This window comes from Anoplopoma fimbria, chromosome 12 (assembly GCF_027596085.1).
Source record: "Anoplopoma fimbria isolate UVic2021 breed Golden Eagle Sablefish chromosome 12, Afim_UVic_2022, whole genome shotgun sequence".
NCBI lineage: Eukaryota > Metazoa > Chordata > Actinopteri > Perciformes > Anoplopomatidae > Anoplopoma > Anoplopoma fimbria.
Window position 1 is genome coordinate 13604040 of NC_072460.1, and position 17202 is coordinate 13621241.

General features: G+C 40.2%; 2 protein-coding genes across 7 annotated transcripts in view; both read left to right on the forward strand.

Annotated features, from left to right (window-relative positions):
- The window catches only part of hoxc13a (homeobox C13a), a 50879-nt gene extending 43300 nt beyond the window's left edge, over window positions 1–7579 (forward strand). For 3 of the 6 annotated variants that reach the window (XR_008531656.1, XR_008531653.1, XR_008531657.1), the window contains exon 4: window positions 4118–4203. Coding sequence is in view for 1 of the 6 variants with exons in the window: in XM_054609687.1 (XP_054465662.1) it covers window positions 1181–1844; window positions 4118–4374 (921 nt within the window). In the remaining 5 variants the exon portion in view is untranslated. Of the gene's footprint in view, window positions 1–1180; window positions 1845–4117; window positions 4527–4699; window positions 5216–7213 lie in introns of those variants that run through there. The other 3 variants (XM_054609687.1, XR_008531655.1, XR_008531654.1) reach the window with 3 other exon arrangements.
- A 4580-nt stretch (window positions 7580–12159) lies between these two features.
- On the forward strand, window positions 12160–16084 carry hoxc12a (homeobox C12a). The gene is made up of 2 exons (XM_054609271.1): window positions 12160–12925; window positions 13988–16084. Exons 1-2 carry the CDS (start codon window positions 12340–12342, stop codon window positions 14224–14226), a joined length of 825 nt encoding a protein of 274 aa, XP_054465246.1. The 5' UTR covers window positions 12160–12339; the 3' UTR covers window positions 14227–16084.
- The last annotated feature ends 1118 nt before the right edge of the window (window positions 16085–17202 follow it).

The following is a 17202-nucleotide window of genomic DNA, read 5'->3' on the forward strand; positions in this document are numbered from 1 at the left end:
ATGGAGTCACATACGACTGAACATTTTTTTTTTTTACCCCAAACATTTCAACACTGAACTAGTTGTAGCTATAAACGCTTAAAGGCGGCTATAATTCAATATGGGGGACTTCTCTTCTATTATATCTTTAAATGAAAAAGTAATTTGCAATGATGGCATCTTACCTGGAATAGCTTTCACTTCGTCCTGTGCCTGTTAATGCCGAGGTGCAATGGCACTCATTCAACACATTCAACTTTGCCATTACTAAAACTCCTGGTTCTACCACACAAACACACGCACCCTGTGGATACCAAATATATATATTTTTTAAACCTGACTATTGAATAAGAAATAAACACGTCATGCAAAAGTTGTAATCTGCTATATTTAGCCTTTTTAAAAGGTAACATTAATGGCAAACATAATTATTATGTCCTGCTGGAACATGTCCACAACTAGCCCCTGATTCTCATCTCAGCATATTATGAGGTGACCCAGTGTCAGTTGTATACTGGTTTAAAGGAAATTTGTCTTTCAAAAAAGGAGTCTTGATAGGAGGATGAAGACACATTTGATCCGATAGCTCTGTATTTGTTTATGCGTAATACTTTATTACGACAGGCGTTATATTGACTGCAGCCTAGGGATTGCAGATTGAGTCATTTTCTATTTATTAATATATTTAATAATCAAAGAAAATACAGCTTTACCAAAAGAGAAAGCTAAAGTTTGCGCACCAAAACGCCAGCAATAAAGTTGAAAGATTATGCTCGAAGATTTATTCAAAAATGCCTTTATTTTTTATTTCCCCTATACTGACATGTATCATATGCTGTCATATTCTATGGTAGCCCTCGAGATCGGCCAAATTTTACAGGTTATTTCCATTTGCCCCAATCTTGAAAGTCTCCAAACTCCCCTTTAAGGTTGTGGGTCTGAGTGATTTGAGCCAATGACAGGACTCGGTATTCTGCAGGAAAAAACGGTGACATGTGAGGCAGTGGGTCTTTAAAGGGCTGCTCTGCCCAACTCGCAAGCCCGATCTCGTAGGACTTGTTAGCATATCACGTGCCAGATTCTTAATGAAGTGGACACACGAGGGTCTCGAGTGCGCATGCGCGTGGTGTAAAATGTAGTTGGAAATGAGGTGTCCGTCTTGGAGTAGTCGACTTTTTAAAAAGCATCGGCAGCCCCTGATATGACGACTTCGCTGGTCCTGCATCCACGCTGGGCGGACACCTTGATGTACGTTTATGAAAAAAGCCCGAATGAAAACAACCAGAATAAAAGCCAAACAATGGAGGGACTGAGCGGTAATTGCCCTGCGACCCACTGCCGGGACCTGATGTCGCACCCCGCGCTGGGACGACATTCTGGCAGCATAGCGACCCACCAGGGCTCCGTCTACTCGGATATTTCCTCCCCGGACACCGGCCGGCAGTGTCCCGCTCCACAAACCTCGTCCAGTGCATCTTTGAGCTACGGTTATCCTTTCGGAAACCCATATTACGGCTGTAGATTATCTCATTCGCACAACGTGAACTTGCAGCAGAAGCCCTGCTCGTACCATCCGGCAGAGAAATATGCCGAGCCCAGCACTGCGCTGCCCACGGAGGAGTTGTCTTCCAGGGCCAAAGAGTTTGCCTTCTACCCGAGTTTCGCCAGTTCATATCAGGGTGTCCCCGGATATCTCGACGTGTCTGTGGTTCCCAGTATCAGTGCCCATCCCGAACCGAGGCACGATGCCTTGATCCCCATGGAGGGCTACCAGCACTGGGCTCTCTCCAATGGCTGGGATGGGCAGGTGTACTGCTCCAAAGAGCAAACGCAGTCCTCTCATCTCTGGAAGTCACCTTTTCCAGGTACGTTAAAAATAATGTTTGTTTGTTTTTCCCCCCCAACCCCCATGCTTATCCAGGCTGTTATTCATAGTTCAGCGGCTTTTACGTTTTTGAATTCATGTCATCACACTAAGAAAGCTATTTAAATGTAGTCACGTATTTTTTACTTTGCCGAGTTGTTATTGCTTAGTGTACACATTGTTCGTGTTACAAATACAAATATCGACTTCCAAAAAAGTCGAGGGGAAACTAAATGTGCTGAATAAACAGAACTGTCAAGCCTTATGTCAGTTAGCATATGTCCTTTATAGGCTCTGTTAGTATATCCAGTCATTCTTGCGTTTGACATTAAGTAAATCATGCATTTTCCTAGATGTGTGCGTAAAAAAAACTGAATTGTGAGTTAATGAGATTTTCAGTTGCATGGCCCTGCACTGGTTACTATGCATTCAGAAACGAAATATTTGCTTTCGACAGCTGTTTTCTGTCCGTAGGAAATTTTAGGATTATTATAGTTTCAGTTACGAATAGGTAGGAACACCAGTACATACCTTTGCCCCCCGCCCCCCCCGTTCACAATATAGTGACTAAGCTACTGTGTTTGGATGGTCCCAATAAATCTCAGCGCCCTGCGATGTGTCCACTGTCTCCAGCAAATACTAGGATTCATTTGACCAACATTTGAGTTGCATACAGACCTCAGCATTTCACAAATGGTTCACAGCCACTAATCTGTTGACATTATATAAAAATATATAATCCAGGCTCGCCTTGTGCTTTACTTATTGTCATGCATGCAGGATATCTGATAATGGACACAGGGGCCCGGCCAGTATGCAGTTTACAGAGTGTTTACAACGCTGCTTCTTTTACCACAAGGGTTTATTATCTATGCGAAATCTGTAGGCATTTTAATTTCAGATAGGAACGTTCTCAGACCCCGACTGCATATGTCACACACACACACACACACACACACACACACACACACACACACATATACCTGCTTTTATATTGAAAATACCAAAAGAGCAAGCCACTCAAGCACGGGCACGTAGGCAAATGCGCGCGCACACATGCACAAAAACACAAGAGCGCGCTGTCGTTGTCTTTCTGTCTCGCTTCACGGACATACCATACACACACATACACTCACACAGTCATGTAAAACTGGTTTGCTTCAAAGAGTGTAAAAGTGAACTCCACTGAGATATCCTCAATTTGCTTGTGACAAAATATTTTAAGTTTAACTATATTTGCCTAAATTGAGAACTACCATCATTTTGTATACAACTGGAGAAATATCCACAACCCCTGACTGTAAAATGACATGGGTGTAAAAAGCTCCATGTCTCACAGTTTGCCACTATTTCTCAAGGTAATGCAATACTCGTCCTGTCATGTTTCTTAGCGGCTGTCTTGATCTCAGGTCTTGGCGAAAGGGTGTAATCACAGCACTTTGCTTACCTGGAAAAAGTCAGGTAGCCACTGCCAAAAGGTTTTAGGGCTTATAAAAAGAACATAGTGCGAAAAAAAGAGTCTACATTTTTGGAAAATACAGGGAAGTTTTTTTTTTTTTTTTTTTTTAATTAATGGTCTTTCCACTAAATTACGTGCAACACGAGTAACTGTGTGATTGGAAAAACTGAAAGTTTCAATAAGGATTTCTATTAGTTTCAAGGTCGTGGTTTCTATTTACTAACCAGGCTCTGACCGGCGTATTGCAGCCACATTGAGACTTATTGCAGTTTATAGGCCTACTTACTGACTCTTACCCCGCAGTTCATTTAAAGGAATACGAGAGATATACCCAGGATACTGCTAACAAGATGTGTTGTGTAGTTTAGTAGTTAGTCACTCAGAAGATTAGGTATCAAAGTGCAGCCTGGAAACAATGCATAAATGTAGTGGCTGTAACCGGATAGTGACTATTCTTGTACACAAGCAAAGGTTGACATAACACTGTGCTGCGTTCCAACATGTCAGGTGTATGAGCTACACCTGAGAACCCCCCATCCCGGACACCCCCCCCACACACACACACACACACACACACACACACACACACACACACACACACACACACACACACACACACACACACACACACACACACGATCAGAGACAGGGCGACGGTTCGACAATCAGCAATTTATTCTAAACATAGTGTGCTTCAGAAACAGTCCAGTCTTGTCAACTGCAGTTGCTGCTTATTTTGAAGTGAACCATTGCGGTGTTTTGTTTTTTTGCGCATAGTTTAATACTTTCCTGGCATTTTTCTTTTTTTCCTACAGATGTTGTGCCATTGCAGCCTGAGGTAAGCAGTTACCGACGTGGGCGTAAAAAGCGTGTCCCTTACACCAAGATCCAGCTGAAGGAGCTGGAGAAAGAGTATGCAGCCAGCAAGTTCATCACCAAAGACAAGAGAAGGCGCATCTCGGCCGGCACCAACCTCTCGGAGCGTCAAGTCACCATCTGGTTCCAAAACCGGCGAGTCAAGGAGAAGAAATTTGTCAGTAAATCCAAGAGCAATCATATGCACACCACTTGATGAGATCAGCGACCTCCTTGAAAACTGCTACTCATAACTTCCCAAACATCAATGCCATTTATTTACCTCTTGCATCGAAAATCGTGGCTGAAGAACATTTTTGGCTGTGTTTTTCTTTTATTTAACCTCCATCTCCATCGACCATGCCACCCTCCCCCTGTTTTCAAGTTGGAGAGAATGCTCTACAAACTGTGAAAATATTGGAAATTCACTTCACATTTGTTTTATGATTGTACATATATAAATATATAATATTTAAAACCGTATCTGTATTTCAAAGACGAGTATTGAGTGTCTGTCTTTTTCTTTTTTTTCTTTTTTCAAGCCAAATCTCAAAAAGGACTGATGACATTTCAATGACTAATACATCGAGCTGATCAGAACAGAGGAGACTGTTTGATGCCATTTGAGAAAGATAATCGCCACATGGACATCATTTGTGGCGTAATGACAAGTTGACCTTAAGACTCCAACAACAAAAAGCTCAAAAAGAGGACTTTCGAGAGAAAGAAAATCTTTTTTTTTTAATATTCCTTCTGAATTTCAAAAGCTATGTTCCTGTGTGGGAAATGTTCTCTTAAACCAGGGGTAAAACAAGATAAAGCTCCTGTGTTGTTAATCTGTATAGTGCAATGCATTTTTATTTAATTCATATTATCTAGTATGGCCGAACTGTAAACTGGAATATCCCAATACCTGTATGTTTTCCTTTGTCAGTGAATGATTCTGTCATGCAACTGGAATGATTGTAAACCATTAAAAATCAGTGAGTATTACACATAAATGCACAATCGTTTTATTTTATTTTTTGTCTTTGTTAGTGTAGCATTGCAGCTGATCAGACGCCTTGTACGAAGCCTGTTATTTCTACTTTCGTTCAGTATGTGGACTGTATTGTGGTGTTGAATTACGTACTGGTAACGTGTTTCATAAATAAATGATGATTATGAAAATGCTTAAATATTTAGTCACTACTTGTACTAGTATTTCCTTCCGTTTCAACTTGCACATGGTGTCATTTAGCAGCAGAAGCTCTAACCGAGTACATAACCTCAGCAGAGGATTTGAGGATTTGATCCCACAGAGTGTTTGATTAAGACTCATCGGGTATTCTTGGAGTCTTGTTAATGGCATAAGGAGATAATGCAGTGATGGTTGATGTCTGGTGAGCAGCAAGGCGCGTTTTTCTTTTCACACTGGAAAAATACCAAATTATTTATGATATTTAAATCCATTTCTGTTCCGGAAAGAAAAGTTGTAATATGACTTCATCTTTCAAATGTCGGTTAAGAAAAACTCGGTCGACCGGTGAGAGGAACACGCACTCTGTCTGAATCCATCACGCCCTGCCCTCCAACTACAACCGCATTTTTAATCAAAATAAATATTCAAGATGTTTTTACCTGTTACTTTTCAGTTTCTAGCAAACAGGCCGAAAGCCAATTTTCAAGCGATTTATTCAACAGCTTTCACAGACATTTACTGGGGGTTCACGGAATATTATTTTCAGACTGTTTCATATTCCGCAGGCACAAATAAGTTATTGTTCGTCCAATGATATGTGGAAAATATAACAAGCACCCTGTGAGAGTTCATCAAGCACTTTCCTTTCGCTGTCACCGTCAGGTGTATTTAAGGCCAGCTCTATATGCTGCTGATTATGCTTTTAGTAAAATATGAAGAATAAATGCATGAATTAAAACCTGCAAACCAGTTGCTTGTGTACGTGTACTTCTACTGCACGCGCATACCTATATTATGGGCTACAGTTTTGCAATCCCGCGCGTAATTAGATTTTACTTTGACTTGCTATTACATACTGTTTCAGTATGAATAGGTGAATTTAGAAATAAACTATAGGATGCTTTGGCTTATGTCACCTAGATGAACTCTATTTATTTCATCTGAACACGTACTATGGATACTTATACACATGGGCACGCTAAGTGTTAATACCAGTCTGAAGTTACATTTCAGATCGAGTCTCTACAGTTTTATTTATGTATTATATATTTATTTAGAGATTCTGTATGTATGAATGCGGAAAGTGTGTACGTGAGGCCAGTGTTGTCGAGCAAAACTAACTTCGATTCGCATAGGCTTCAGATAAAGATGAAAGTTGAGAATATGTCAAAATATTACATTTAAAAATGATTTGTCAGAGAATAATAAACGTTGAAGTAGGTTTACTTTAAGATACTTTAAAGTAGTCTATCTCAAGTCTGTAATTTCAGTGTTTAATCTAAATCCACATAAAGGCAGAATTGTTCATGTTAGACATAAATAAATGTAAATAAATACCACCTCCTTCTTTTTCTTTAGTAAAAATAATTCACTTATGAGGGCTTCATATTTTCCCCCAGATTTGCCTCATGTTGAAACTATTGCCGAACACATGATGTCAACATGCTAGTGTTTTCTATTTTAATCCTTGGTTGGGCTGGTCACTTTTTCCAGCTCTTTAGGTATTTTGAATTTGCAGATTAGAATCCAAGCCGTCAGTCAGACTTAAAGTTTTTTTGTTTGTCTGCTTCCTGGATTTTCAATGCTTGTGGAAAGTTCTTGGTCTCCTGATTTACCCTTGACCATGACTATGCAGTCACTTTGACCTTGACATCACAGCAGATTGTGAATAATAAATAGGGGGCTGGACATCAATGCCGGCGGTTTGTTTGTAGGCAAACAAGGTGTTATTTCCCTGTCTAGACAGCCGGGCTTAATGGCATGCCATAAATACATAAAAAAGGGGAAGTGTAGCGATATCCTCTGACCTGCATTACTGACCATCTCTCGGAGCTTTGCATTAACATTTGGGCTCCTTTCTTTTTGTGTTTTGCAGAATCCCCTTTAGTTGCTCTGGCCCAGGCAACTCTGGAACCACCAATGCTTTCATGCAGTCTCCATGAGGTGTGTATTATTGACCACGAAGGACAGGTAGGACTTTTTGACGTCTCACACCAACACAAGCTATCCGCAGCAAGCAGCCATAGTGTCGACACAGCGAGAGGAAACGATAACACGACGTCGCCCTCACTATATCCATCAAAGGTATGGCCGTTTTCTTCCTACTAGGGCAGTAGGCCTACGTGGACTTTGAAACTATGACGGTTTAGCTCAGAACAAACTCCAAACTAAGTTACACAGGCATGATTGATATATGATTTGTACTTCATTTGTCAAAATATTATTTTCTGCAAAGTATAGAGCGCGCAGCGATGATGAAGATGAGAGGAAAATAGGCCTCCTTTAATTACATTATCTTTTAGTATTTAAGAACATTTTACCCGAAATAATAATTGTTAAAGTTATAGCAGTATATTTAATATTAAATTAAAAAAATTGCCGAATATTGCCAATTATTTTTAGGTGTAATTCAAACGGTTAATATTTATTTGAATGGTCATGTTAATGTTGTTCTAATTTCAATTGTATTTTTAAATAATACATGTCACAATGAACAAAAATAGAAATATCCATATACGACTATTAAATATAGTTTTGTATATAACTGTAGAATAAAATCTAGAATTAGGTTTCGTTAGCCGAACACAGTTGCCAGTTTATTTTTTTGTACATGTCAGTTGAAATAATGAAATAACCTCACTCCGGGATTAACCTGAATATATCAAGATCCAGGATAAAGTCACTAAACCAGACATAATACTTTCAAATGATAGTGAAGACAATCAAACTAAAAACTTTGCACCCTCATCAGCCGCTGATTTTACCTTGAAAACATAAAATTGATTTTAAAAAGTTGCATTGCTTTTGGTTTGCTGTGTGTGTGTGTGTGTGTGTGTGTGTGTGTGTGTGTGTGTGTGTGTGTGTGTGTGTGTGTGTGTGTGTGTGTGTGTGTGTGTGTGTGTGTGTGTGTGTGTGTGTGTGTGTGTGTGTGTGTGTGTGTGTGTGTGTGTGTGTGTGTGTGTGTGTGTGGAGGAGTCAAAGCTGCAGGCCGCTTTCAACAAGACACATGAGACAGGGGGCTGATAACCTCTGGTGGTGACCAGAGGAAAATATCAGGAAGTGTTGCAACTGTCTCTCATTTGGGGATATTTTCGTTCAGTTCATTTGTTTTATTCTCATGACTCATTTGGCTCAGTGTAGTTTGGCTCTTTGCATTTTACATTATTTATGAAATATGGATTTGATCGTTTGGTATTATTTTGATGCAGAAGTTTTTCTAACTTTAAAGTTCAAGGCCTGCTTATATTCATTTTGCCACAAATAGAGAAGTTACGGCTGAAACCACGCAGGTTATCTCTAAGTATTGTTTAATTTGACATTGATGCATTCAATGCCTTGCTTTATGTTTTGGATGGCTCTATTGTTGGAATATTTCCGATAATGTGAAAATCAAATGTCGGAGCAGTATAAAAAAGAAAAGATAGCACGGGTTTTGACGTTCAGTTTTGTATTTATTCATGTAGGTCCTATCTATATTTCTTGGAACTATTTGCATAGTTATGATTTATGGCTATAAGAATATATTTCACATATTAGACCGCATGAAGCGCTGAAGCGTTTTAAAATTGTATCGCGTCTGACATGAGCAGAGTTTGGTTTTATAATAATAATTAATTAATTTATCATTAGTTTATCATTAATATACAGTGCTAGTGGATGAGCACCTTTTACATTTGATCTTCCTGATTACAGATTACACACACACACACACACACACACACACACACACACACACACACACACACACACACACACACACACACACACACACACACACACACACACACACACACACACAGACACAAATAAACACTAAAGATGAAAATTAATTGAACTGAAAATAAAAGATAAACAAAGCAATGGAATAGTGAGGCAAATACCTTGCGCAGCCTATAGCATTATTACTTTATTACTACAAAATAAAATGACCGTCAAGTTCAAATATGACGCAATGGCTTTATTATAAACGCTAGTTTTGCATTTATGTACATAATAATGATATACACTAAATAACTCTTAATATGTGTTATATTTTAATGGAGATTTTGAAATAAAAAAAAGAATTCCCAGATGGATATGGTTATCCTTAAACATGTGGAAATGATAGAATACATATTTTTCCCTAAGCTTATAGTCATAAAATATTAAAGCCACATGAAATACCATGAAATACCGTCCGTTGTAAACAAATGCAAAAGATCTGCCAAACCTTTCAACTTAAATGTTATACTTTTCTGGGTTCTTTAGGCTTCCCTTGGTGGTTTGTTTTCCTTGCAGGGAGCTTTAAAAGGGTTGCAGGAGGCTATAACTGTGGCAACCTGCCTGCAGAGAATCAAAGAGAGAAAAGGGAAGAAAAGCCCTTTGTTTGGGCTATTGCCCTGTCTGGACAGGACCCGTGGGTTCCAGGAGGGCAATTTCAACCTCGAGCAGACGGTGTACTAGGCAGTGACCTTGACAGTCCAATGTTCGGTTTACCGAGTTGTTGTTTTTTAACAGCTGATTTTCGTTTTTGCTAAATGAGAGCACAAGGCCTATAGCTCACTGTCACGTATGACATCATCGCTTGCTGAGCTAAAGATGCACTCAACAGACGATCAGTGGTCTGGTTGTGAGACGCGGGTTCGTGGGAGCGCCGGGTCTGAAGCGTGGAGAGGCGAGGAGGCAACACATGGCCTCTTCCTCCGAGGTAAAGCGGCGATTTCAGCCTGTACGGTACTCAGTTACTGGATGACCATCCGGCCCATTTTGTTGTTAACATCACACTGCACTATTTTGCGTCTGGTTGCTGTTATAATAACACGTGAAGTGATACCAAGACACCCCATTGCGCCCACTGAGGTACAAGATATAATATTGTATTGGTGTTGTGCCGCATTGCAAGACTCACTAACTAGATGCAGAAATGTGCAATGATGAGAGAGCCAATGAGTCCAAGGGACAGAATGAAACCGCATCGGATCCCTGCAGAGCTTCTCCAGTTCAAACATTTGATATTTGTCTTTCTATTTAAGGCTAGAGCAAGGCCTGGTGCCTTTGGGTTAGAGAGGATACACAGTCACAGGTGACGGATACGGCTATCCAATATCGGCTGACTCGCAAATCGTTTCCAAACCAATGTTTAAATGTTTGCTCTCACATAACACTTCATTGGCAAATTTGTTGCACGGCAGCCAGCGCCAGTCAGCACGCATGTGCAAGCTGATGTAAGCCTGCACAATTTTGTCAATCCCAAACTCATTATATTAATTATTAATTAATGAAATCATTCATGTTAATTTGTGTGCTCTTAACGATAGTTTTATTTGCAGAGTACTATGTTAAGGCTAACGATGGGTTGCTTTTTAAATTAAGCAGAGCATCTTAGAATACGTTCACATTATTTTCATGGCTCGGGCTGTCAGACCTCACTTTAAGCTGTCACATTGCTGTTTATTCTATTTCATTGATTCAAATATCTACTTCTTTAATTCATTTAAATGGAGAATTTGAGTTCAATATCAAGTTCAACCCACAGTGACTCTGTGTCGTGAACTTGAGTGGATTGACGGCGACTAACGCGCGTGCTGAGTGCTTAGTTATATTTAGGATCCCTCTCATTGATGAGTCAAACTTTTTGTCCTTGACGTAGCCAGACTATTTTTAATTGCCATAATTGAGACACAAGCAACTCCCCACTGCCGGGTTATGAAAACGTCTGAGATCCATAAATTGATTGTGTTTTCCTTAAATCTAGTGGAGATGAGGGACGGTAGAACATAATGGATTTATAAAGGGAAAGAGGGATTAGCAAAATAGTTGCTGGACTGATGTCACATAATATAGAAAGCTATACAGAATGGGAAAGTCCTGCTAGATGTATTTTTCAGTTAACGGGGAGTCTGTAGACCCGGGAGAGGAATGCAGAAGGCAAGGGTCAGTCATGGGAATACCGATGAGGATGATGGCTGGGCAGTTTGATGACCAAAGACAACATTAGAAATTCTTGTGCCAGCTGAAGACAGTATGACTGAATCTTTTGCACATCATGTTGAAGTTTTCTGCAGAAAAATTGTACTCTGATGTAGTCTCTGAAAAGTGTTTTGTTATGTAAAAGAGGCATTTTTTTTTTTTTTTTTTTTTTGGATCAGAACAAAGACATAAGTAGAGAAAGGTATGAATCCCATATTTGTTTAGTGTCTTCAGGGCTGCATCTACAAATCAACTAATTAGCGAGATATAAAGCAGAGACTCTCCGCTGATTGAATCAGCTGAGTGCCCTCTGATATCTTGTAAAATTCATATAAAAGAATTGCGAGAGGTATAACAATCCCACAAGAGTTTGACTGTGAACGTTTATTGGAGGTATCTGTTAAAGTTGTTCATGTGAGGTGTACTAGGGGCTATTATGTGAAATATACCCTCTTAAAGTAACCTTGTAGAATATGGGTCTCTTTTACACAGCCAGTGGCTTCAACCTGCTGACCCCGTTACTGTAAATATGAGTAGAGTGCGGCAATGAGCATCAGTCTTTTCTTAAAACAAGCTTGTAAAATTGAGACATCACAGCTTTATATGACATGGAATTCAACCATAATTTGCTAGAAAACAAGATGTCATATGCACCCTTCTCCTTCAAGAAAAATAGTTTTCATAAGAAACAGCATTTAAAAAACTTTTGCCAGCTTATAAAGATATTAAACGAGGCCACGGACAGTTCCTTGAGTGTAAAAGGAGAAGCAGCCTGGTCTCCTTCTGGACTCAGCGTGACTCAAGTGGAGAAAAACAAGATTCTACATTTTTAATAAAAGGTTTTTATTGTATTTTTAAAAAGCATATAAACCTCTGTAATACAGAAGTTAATGTTTTGTTTTGTCTGAGATGGACCGAGTGGGTGGTACCGTGTGTAGCAGAAGTTGGCCTGGACACGTGGTTTGGGGATGACCAATCAGGCGCCCCTCCAGGTTTAACTATGTTAAATGTCAGATTGCAATAAACTAGAAGCTGTTGGTCGGGCCCGCGGAAATGGGCGAGCATAATCTTCTTAATCCAGGGTTTGTGGGACCTTTGGTAAACATCCACACAGGAGACACATTTTACTTTCCGAATTTTAGAGCCTCAGGGGGACAACTGGCGGGGCTACCGTCGCTCTCCTACCCGAGAAGGGACAATGTTTGCTCCCTTCCGTGGAATCCTTCGGAGCCGTGCAATGGATACTCTCAATCCTACTTTAGCAGCCCCGTGTCTATTAACCCTTCTTTCAATCGGTCGTGTGAAATTAGCAGACCAGAGGAGGGGAAATGTTATTATAGCAACGGAAACAGGGAGACCTGTTCAGGTGGCAGCAGCAGCCTCAAACGAGAGGACAGGGCGAGAGACACATCATCATTAACATCTGACCACGGGATGCACGGTGGAATAGGCAGCACAGCCGCCTTCTCCAAATATGATTATGGGACCGAACAGCTAACGCAAGACCCGCCATCCTGTCAGTCAATGGAGTCCGACTCCAGCTCCTCTCTGCTCAACGAGGGCAGCAAGCCTCCATCCAGCGACACACAGACCCTGGTGTCACCGGGAAGCCATTCAAGCAACATAGCCATAGGCGGAGGTAGGTGCTTTTTTTTTGATTTTTTTATTTAACAAGAATTGTTTGAAACGTACGTTAACAATATGTATAATAGACTTGCAAAATAACGTGCACTTGCAGTATTACACCGTCGTTGGAGCTCGTTATCTTGATGCACAACTTGCAGCCCAGATTAGCCTGCAGGGTAGTTGCGTGGTGTGCAAACGCCGCTAGGGGTTGCCCTAAAATGCCTTACGCGCCATGTGGTTGTGTACAGTTACAGATAACCTCACCAAGCAATAATGCCCAGCAGCTTTTGAATAAATGATCAACCCCTTCATTGCATTTCCTCCCCTTAAACGACAACCTGTGATCCAGCCTCAGACATGCTCGTTGTACTGTTACACTTTGTATAGGCCTTAACAAATTAGTGTAGTGATTTAAAGAGGATAGGCGCTTTGGATGACTGCATTGAATAGAGAGTTTTCTTTTTAATGACTCGTAAACAGAATTAATATCTGTCGCTGTGTACTCAAGAGTCATTTAATATGCTCCGAAACTCGCAAATAAGTAGGGGTATTTGCAAGCACGGCTTAATTATCACGTTAATGCTACTTTAACTGCAACAATAAAACTTGCTGTGACACAAGCCGCTGTATACTGGTGGTCTCTAGAGAGGATTGGGAAAAACCCCAAAATAAACGCATCCGATCAAAAAAAGGTGGTGGTTGATATGAAATTTGGTTTGAAATCAGACCAAAACAAATCCAGTTTGGCTGTGTGTGGAGGAAGTGAAAGCTCAGGGAACTCCAGTAATCTGAATCCTAATATTCCTAAATTTGAGATCATCTGCAAAACAGAAATCCTCTCTAGATGACGTGTTGTTATTTCCTCGGCCATAGACATCTTTGGGATTTGCTTTATTATAATGTATTTTTACTTTTTGTGGTTGCTTTGCACAGTAAGGCAATTACCCAAGCTTCCCTTGGACAACTGACGCCCATGTAGGCTCCTCATAACCTTGGAGGTGACCGTGATTTTGCAACTGTGACTGGTGACTAATCCGTTGTTGGCCCCCTCCTCCTCCTCCTCCCTCTCCTCCAGGTGCCCCGTGGTACCCGATGCACACTCGGACCAGAAAGAAGCGTAAACCGTATTCCAAACTTCAGCTGGCTGAGCTGGAAGGTGAATTCATGCTGAATGAGTTCATCACCAGGCAGCGGCGGAGGGAGCTCTCCGACCGTCTCAACCTCAGCGACCAACAAGTGAAGATCTGGTTCCAGAACCGCAGGATGAAGAAGAAGAGACTCATGATGAGGGAGCAAGCCTTGGCCTACTTTTAGAGATGCGGCAGAAGGTGAATCGATAGGCAGTAAAAGCCAATCCTTCTACGCCCCCTTAGGTCTTATTTCAATGCATGCACTCATCTGCCCATCTTTTGCATTGCAGGCTATTATTACAACATTTTCTGATATTATTTTTTTCCCCCTCAATGGTGCGGGCTACACAAGCCCAACACAAATAACTGTCAGTCATTCAAAGCTATGGTCTACATGTCAGACTGCCTTCATGTTTGTTTTTTATCGCACAAAAAAAACGGTGAGGATGCGTTTTTATGTGTTAGGATACATATTTTAGTTTTCCTGATTTGAGATATGCCTTCGTGCCAATAGCTCAGTTTGGGATGACACTTAATGACATAATCCATTTTGTTCCATTTTTTTAGTCAGGGACAATGAGGAAAAAGCTGGGCCACTTGGTAAAGTATTAAAAAAAAATAGGCAGAAAGTCAGAAAGACAGAGAAGCAGAAAGACGCAATAATTCTCTTGCGTTATGGACAGATGAATAAGAACCTCCCTCCCGGTTGCTTAATACTTCCAGAGTCATAATTAGTCTGGTAAGAGGAGCATCATCTTTATCTCCTTTCCATAATTTCGCCAAGCTTTGTGGGCACGTTCACGGTCACGGGCAGGAAGTCTGGCAGTCTGCATGAGAAGAGGAGGACTAAAACCGCAATGTAATCCATTTCGATATCTTTACGACTACGCATTGAAAAAAAACTGGATTGCCATGACTTCATCCATGTGCTAACAAGTTTATTAAGGTATTTTTCCTACTTGTATTACCAGTTAACTTGTCTTAACAACAACCACAGCATACTGCATGGGTTGCATTTCTTTAGTTGAGTGAGATCAGCGTTTGGATACGCTTTTGAGCTGATTCAGATGATGCCCCTGCATTTAACTATAAACTCGCCAGAATCTGTATTGAAAAAATTCGCCAGTACAAGCACATTTTAGGCCAACTTGGTTAAACAAGTGAACTGCCTAAAGTTGCAACAGGGGAGGGAAGATAGGCTACGTTTTAGGCCGGGAAAAGCATTTCTGAAACTTGATGGCCAGAATAAAAATAAATATGTAGAAATTTAGAGAAGTTAATCATAGGATTGTATGTGCGCTCCCATAATTTGGGGCGAATAAAGAGCATCATCCGTCATGTAAAACGAGTAAGCTATAGCAGTGAAATGTATTTGCAGCATGTTATTGATGTGAAATAGCTAAGTCATGTTCTGCGGGTCACTTCTTCTGTAGGTGACTTTTATAATACAGGTTTTTTTTCTGAAGAAATCAAAAGTGAACACAACCTTGAACATTTTGACACAAGCGTCTACAAAGAATGTATTAGTATTGATATTATTATTATTATTATTATTATTATTATTATTATTATTATTATTATTATTATTATTATACTATTAGGATGGAAAGACTGAGGGCTTATTAGGCCTACTAAATGTACTTGCTCTTTGCAACGTGCTCAGTGTTGTCCTTTTCCACACCTTGTACTCGTGTATAACTTTGTAAAATGAAAAAAACATATGCTACTTTTTGCATCCTGTTTGAGGATCCCGTATCGCTATGTAATAGTGCGTTATGTTATTGATCGTCTTGTACTATATCGCATTCCATATAGCCTATTTGTGGTTGTAAGGGTTGGAAATGTAGGCCTATTATATCATACTGCCAATGATGGATATAAGAAATGGTATGCAAAACGTTTTACCGTACATGACATTTAAATAAACCATGTTTCAGTGTAATAGTTGTTTGTTATCTTTCTTTTATTTCGTCCCTTATTGCATTCCCTTCTTTGCGCTTGTAAGGACGTTGTCTTGTAAAAGTAATACTGATATGAATGTATATGCGTACGGTCTTCAATAAACATACTATTGAAACGTTTATTGGTGTAACTTCACTCTGTCATTAGGTTGCCTCTCTGAATGTTCTGCTTTAAAATCTGCTTTTCTGAGTGCTGACTGGTGGGATTATTTTATTAGACGTGACCTGTAACACAGTTTAAAAAAAAATGCGTGTACCCAGCGCAGTGAAATGAACATTAATGGGACATTTGGAAGTATTTGAGAGGGTGTTTTGTTGGCACGCAGCTGTACGTGCTGTGAACTATAATCAATGGGAGCCCACACAGGTTGGCATTGTTTTATATGACCGCTCAGATACAAAGGTAGACTATAGGTATAGCTGTAATATCTTTCCATGCAAAATGGCGGCCAGGTGCATAGAGTATGCTAAACCCCATCTTGCATTGAATGTTATTTCTATTTTATTTAGACATCAAATAAATTAGTTTTAACTAAAAGGATTCCCCCCCTTTGGAGTTAGCCCTAATCAATGTCACTGGTATGCTACAAGCCTATAACCACTCAGGTAAACGCGCTGTGGCTCTGTAAAGCAGTAATAGGGTTACACCCTAGTGCTCCAAACAGTCAAGCCTCTTGGACTGGCTGTGCACCATGTATCTTCTGGTGTGCATTAGGGTTTCAACCGCATTATAATGTCATATCAAAACCTAGGCTTCAAATACATGCACACAGGTTGTATGATAAACGTAAATGTCAACGCTTTCCCTTCTGGCAATGAAGTATTAAGCAAAGTCGTGCATTGTTTTCCTTTCAGCTTATTGACCTAGCATTAATGCTTCTCTCCTCAACAGCTTCCAGTGTTAGTTGGGTGACTGGAAGCTGTGTTGAGATCACATGTTGTCTTTTCAGTGAACTGTAAATGGCCGCCCCTGCAACCGGCCTTCCTCAGTTAGTCCGTCCAAGTATCACAACATGAATACACACATTTAATACTTGACACTCTCCTCTTGGTGCTGTATTAACAACCGTCTTGAACGTGTATCAATAACGATATGTTTAAGGTCCGGTCTAACTATATTTTGCTTTGAGCTGATTTAGTTTCACTCCTAACTCTTCTATCCCATAGCTATACAGTACTGATGCTGCAGATGCTGACAG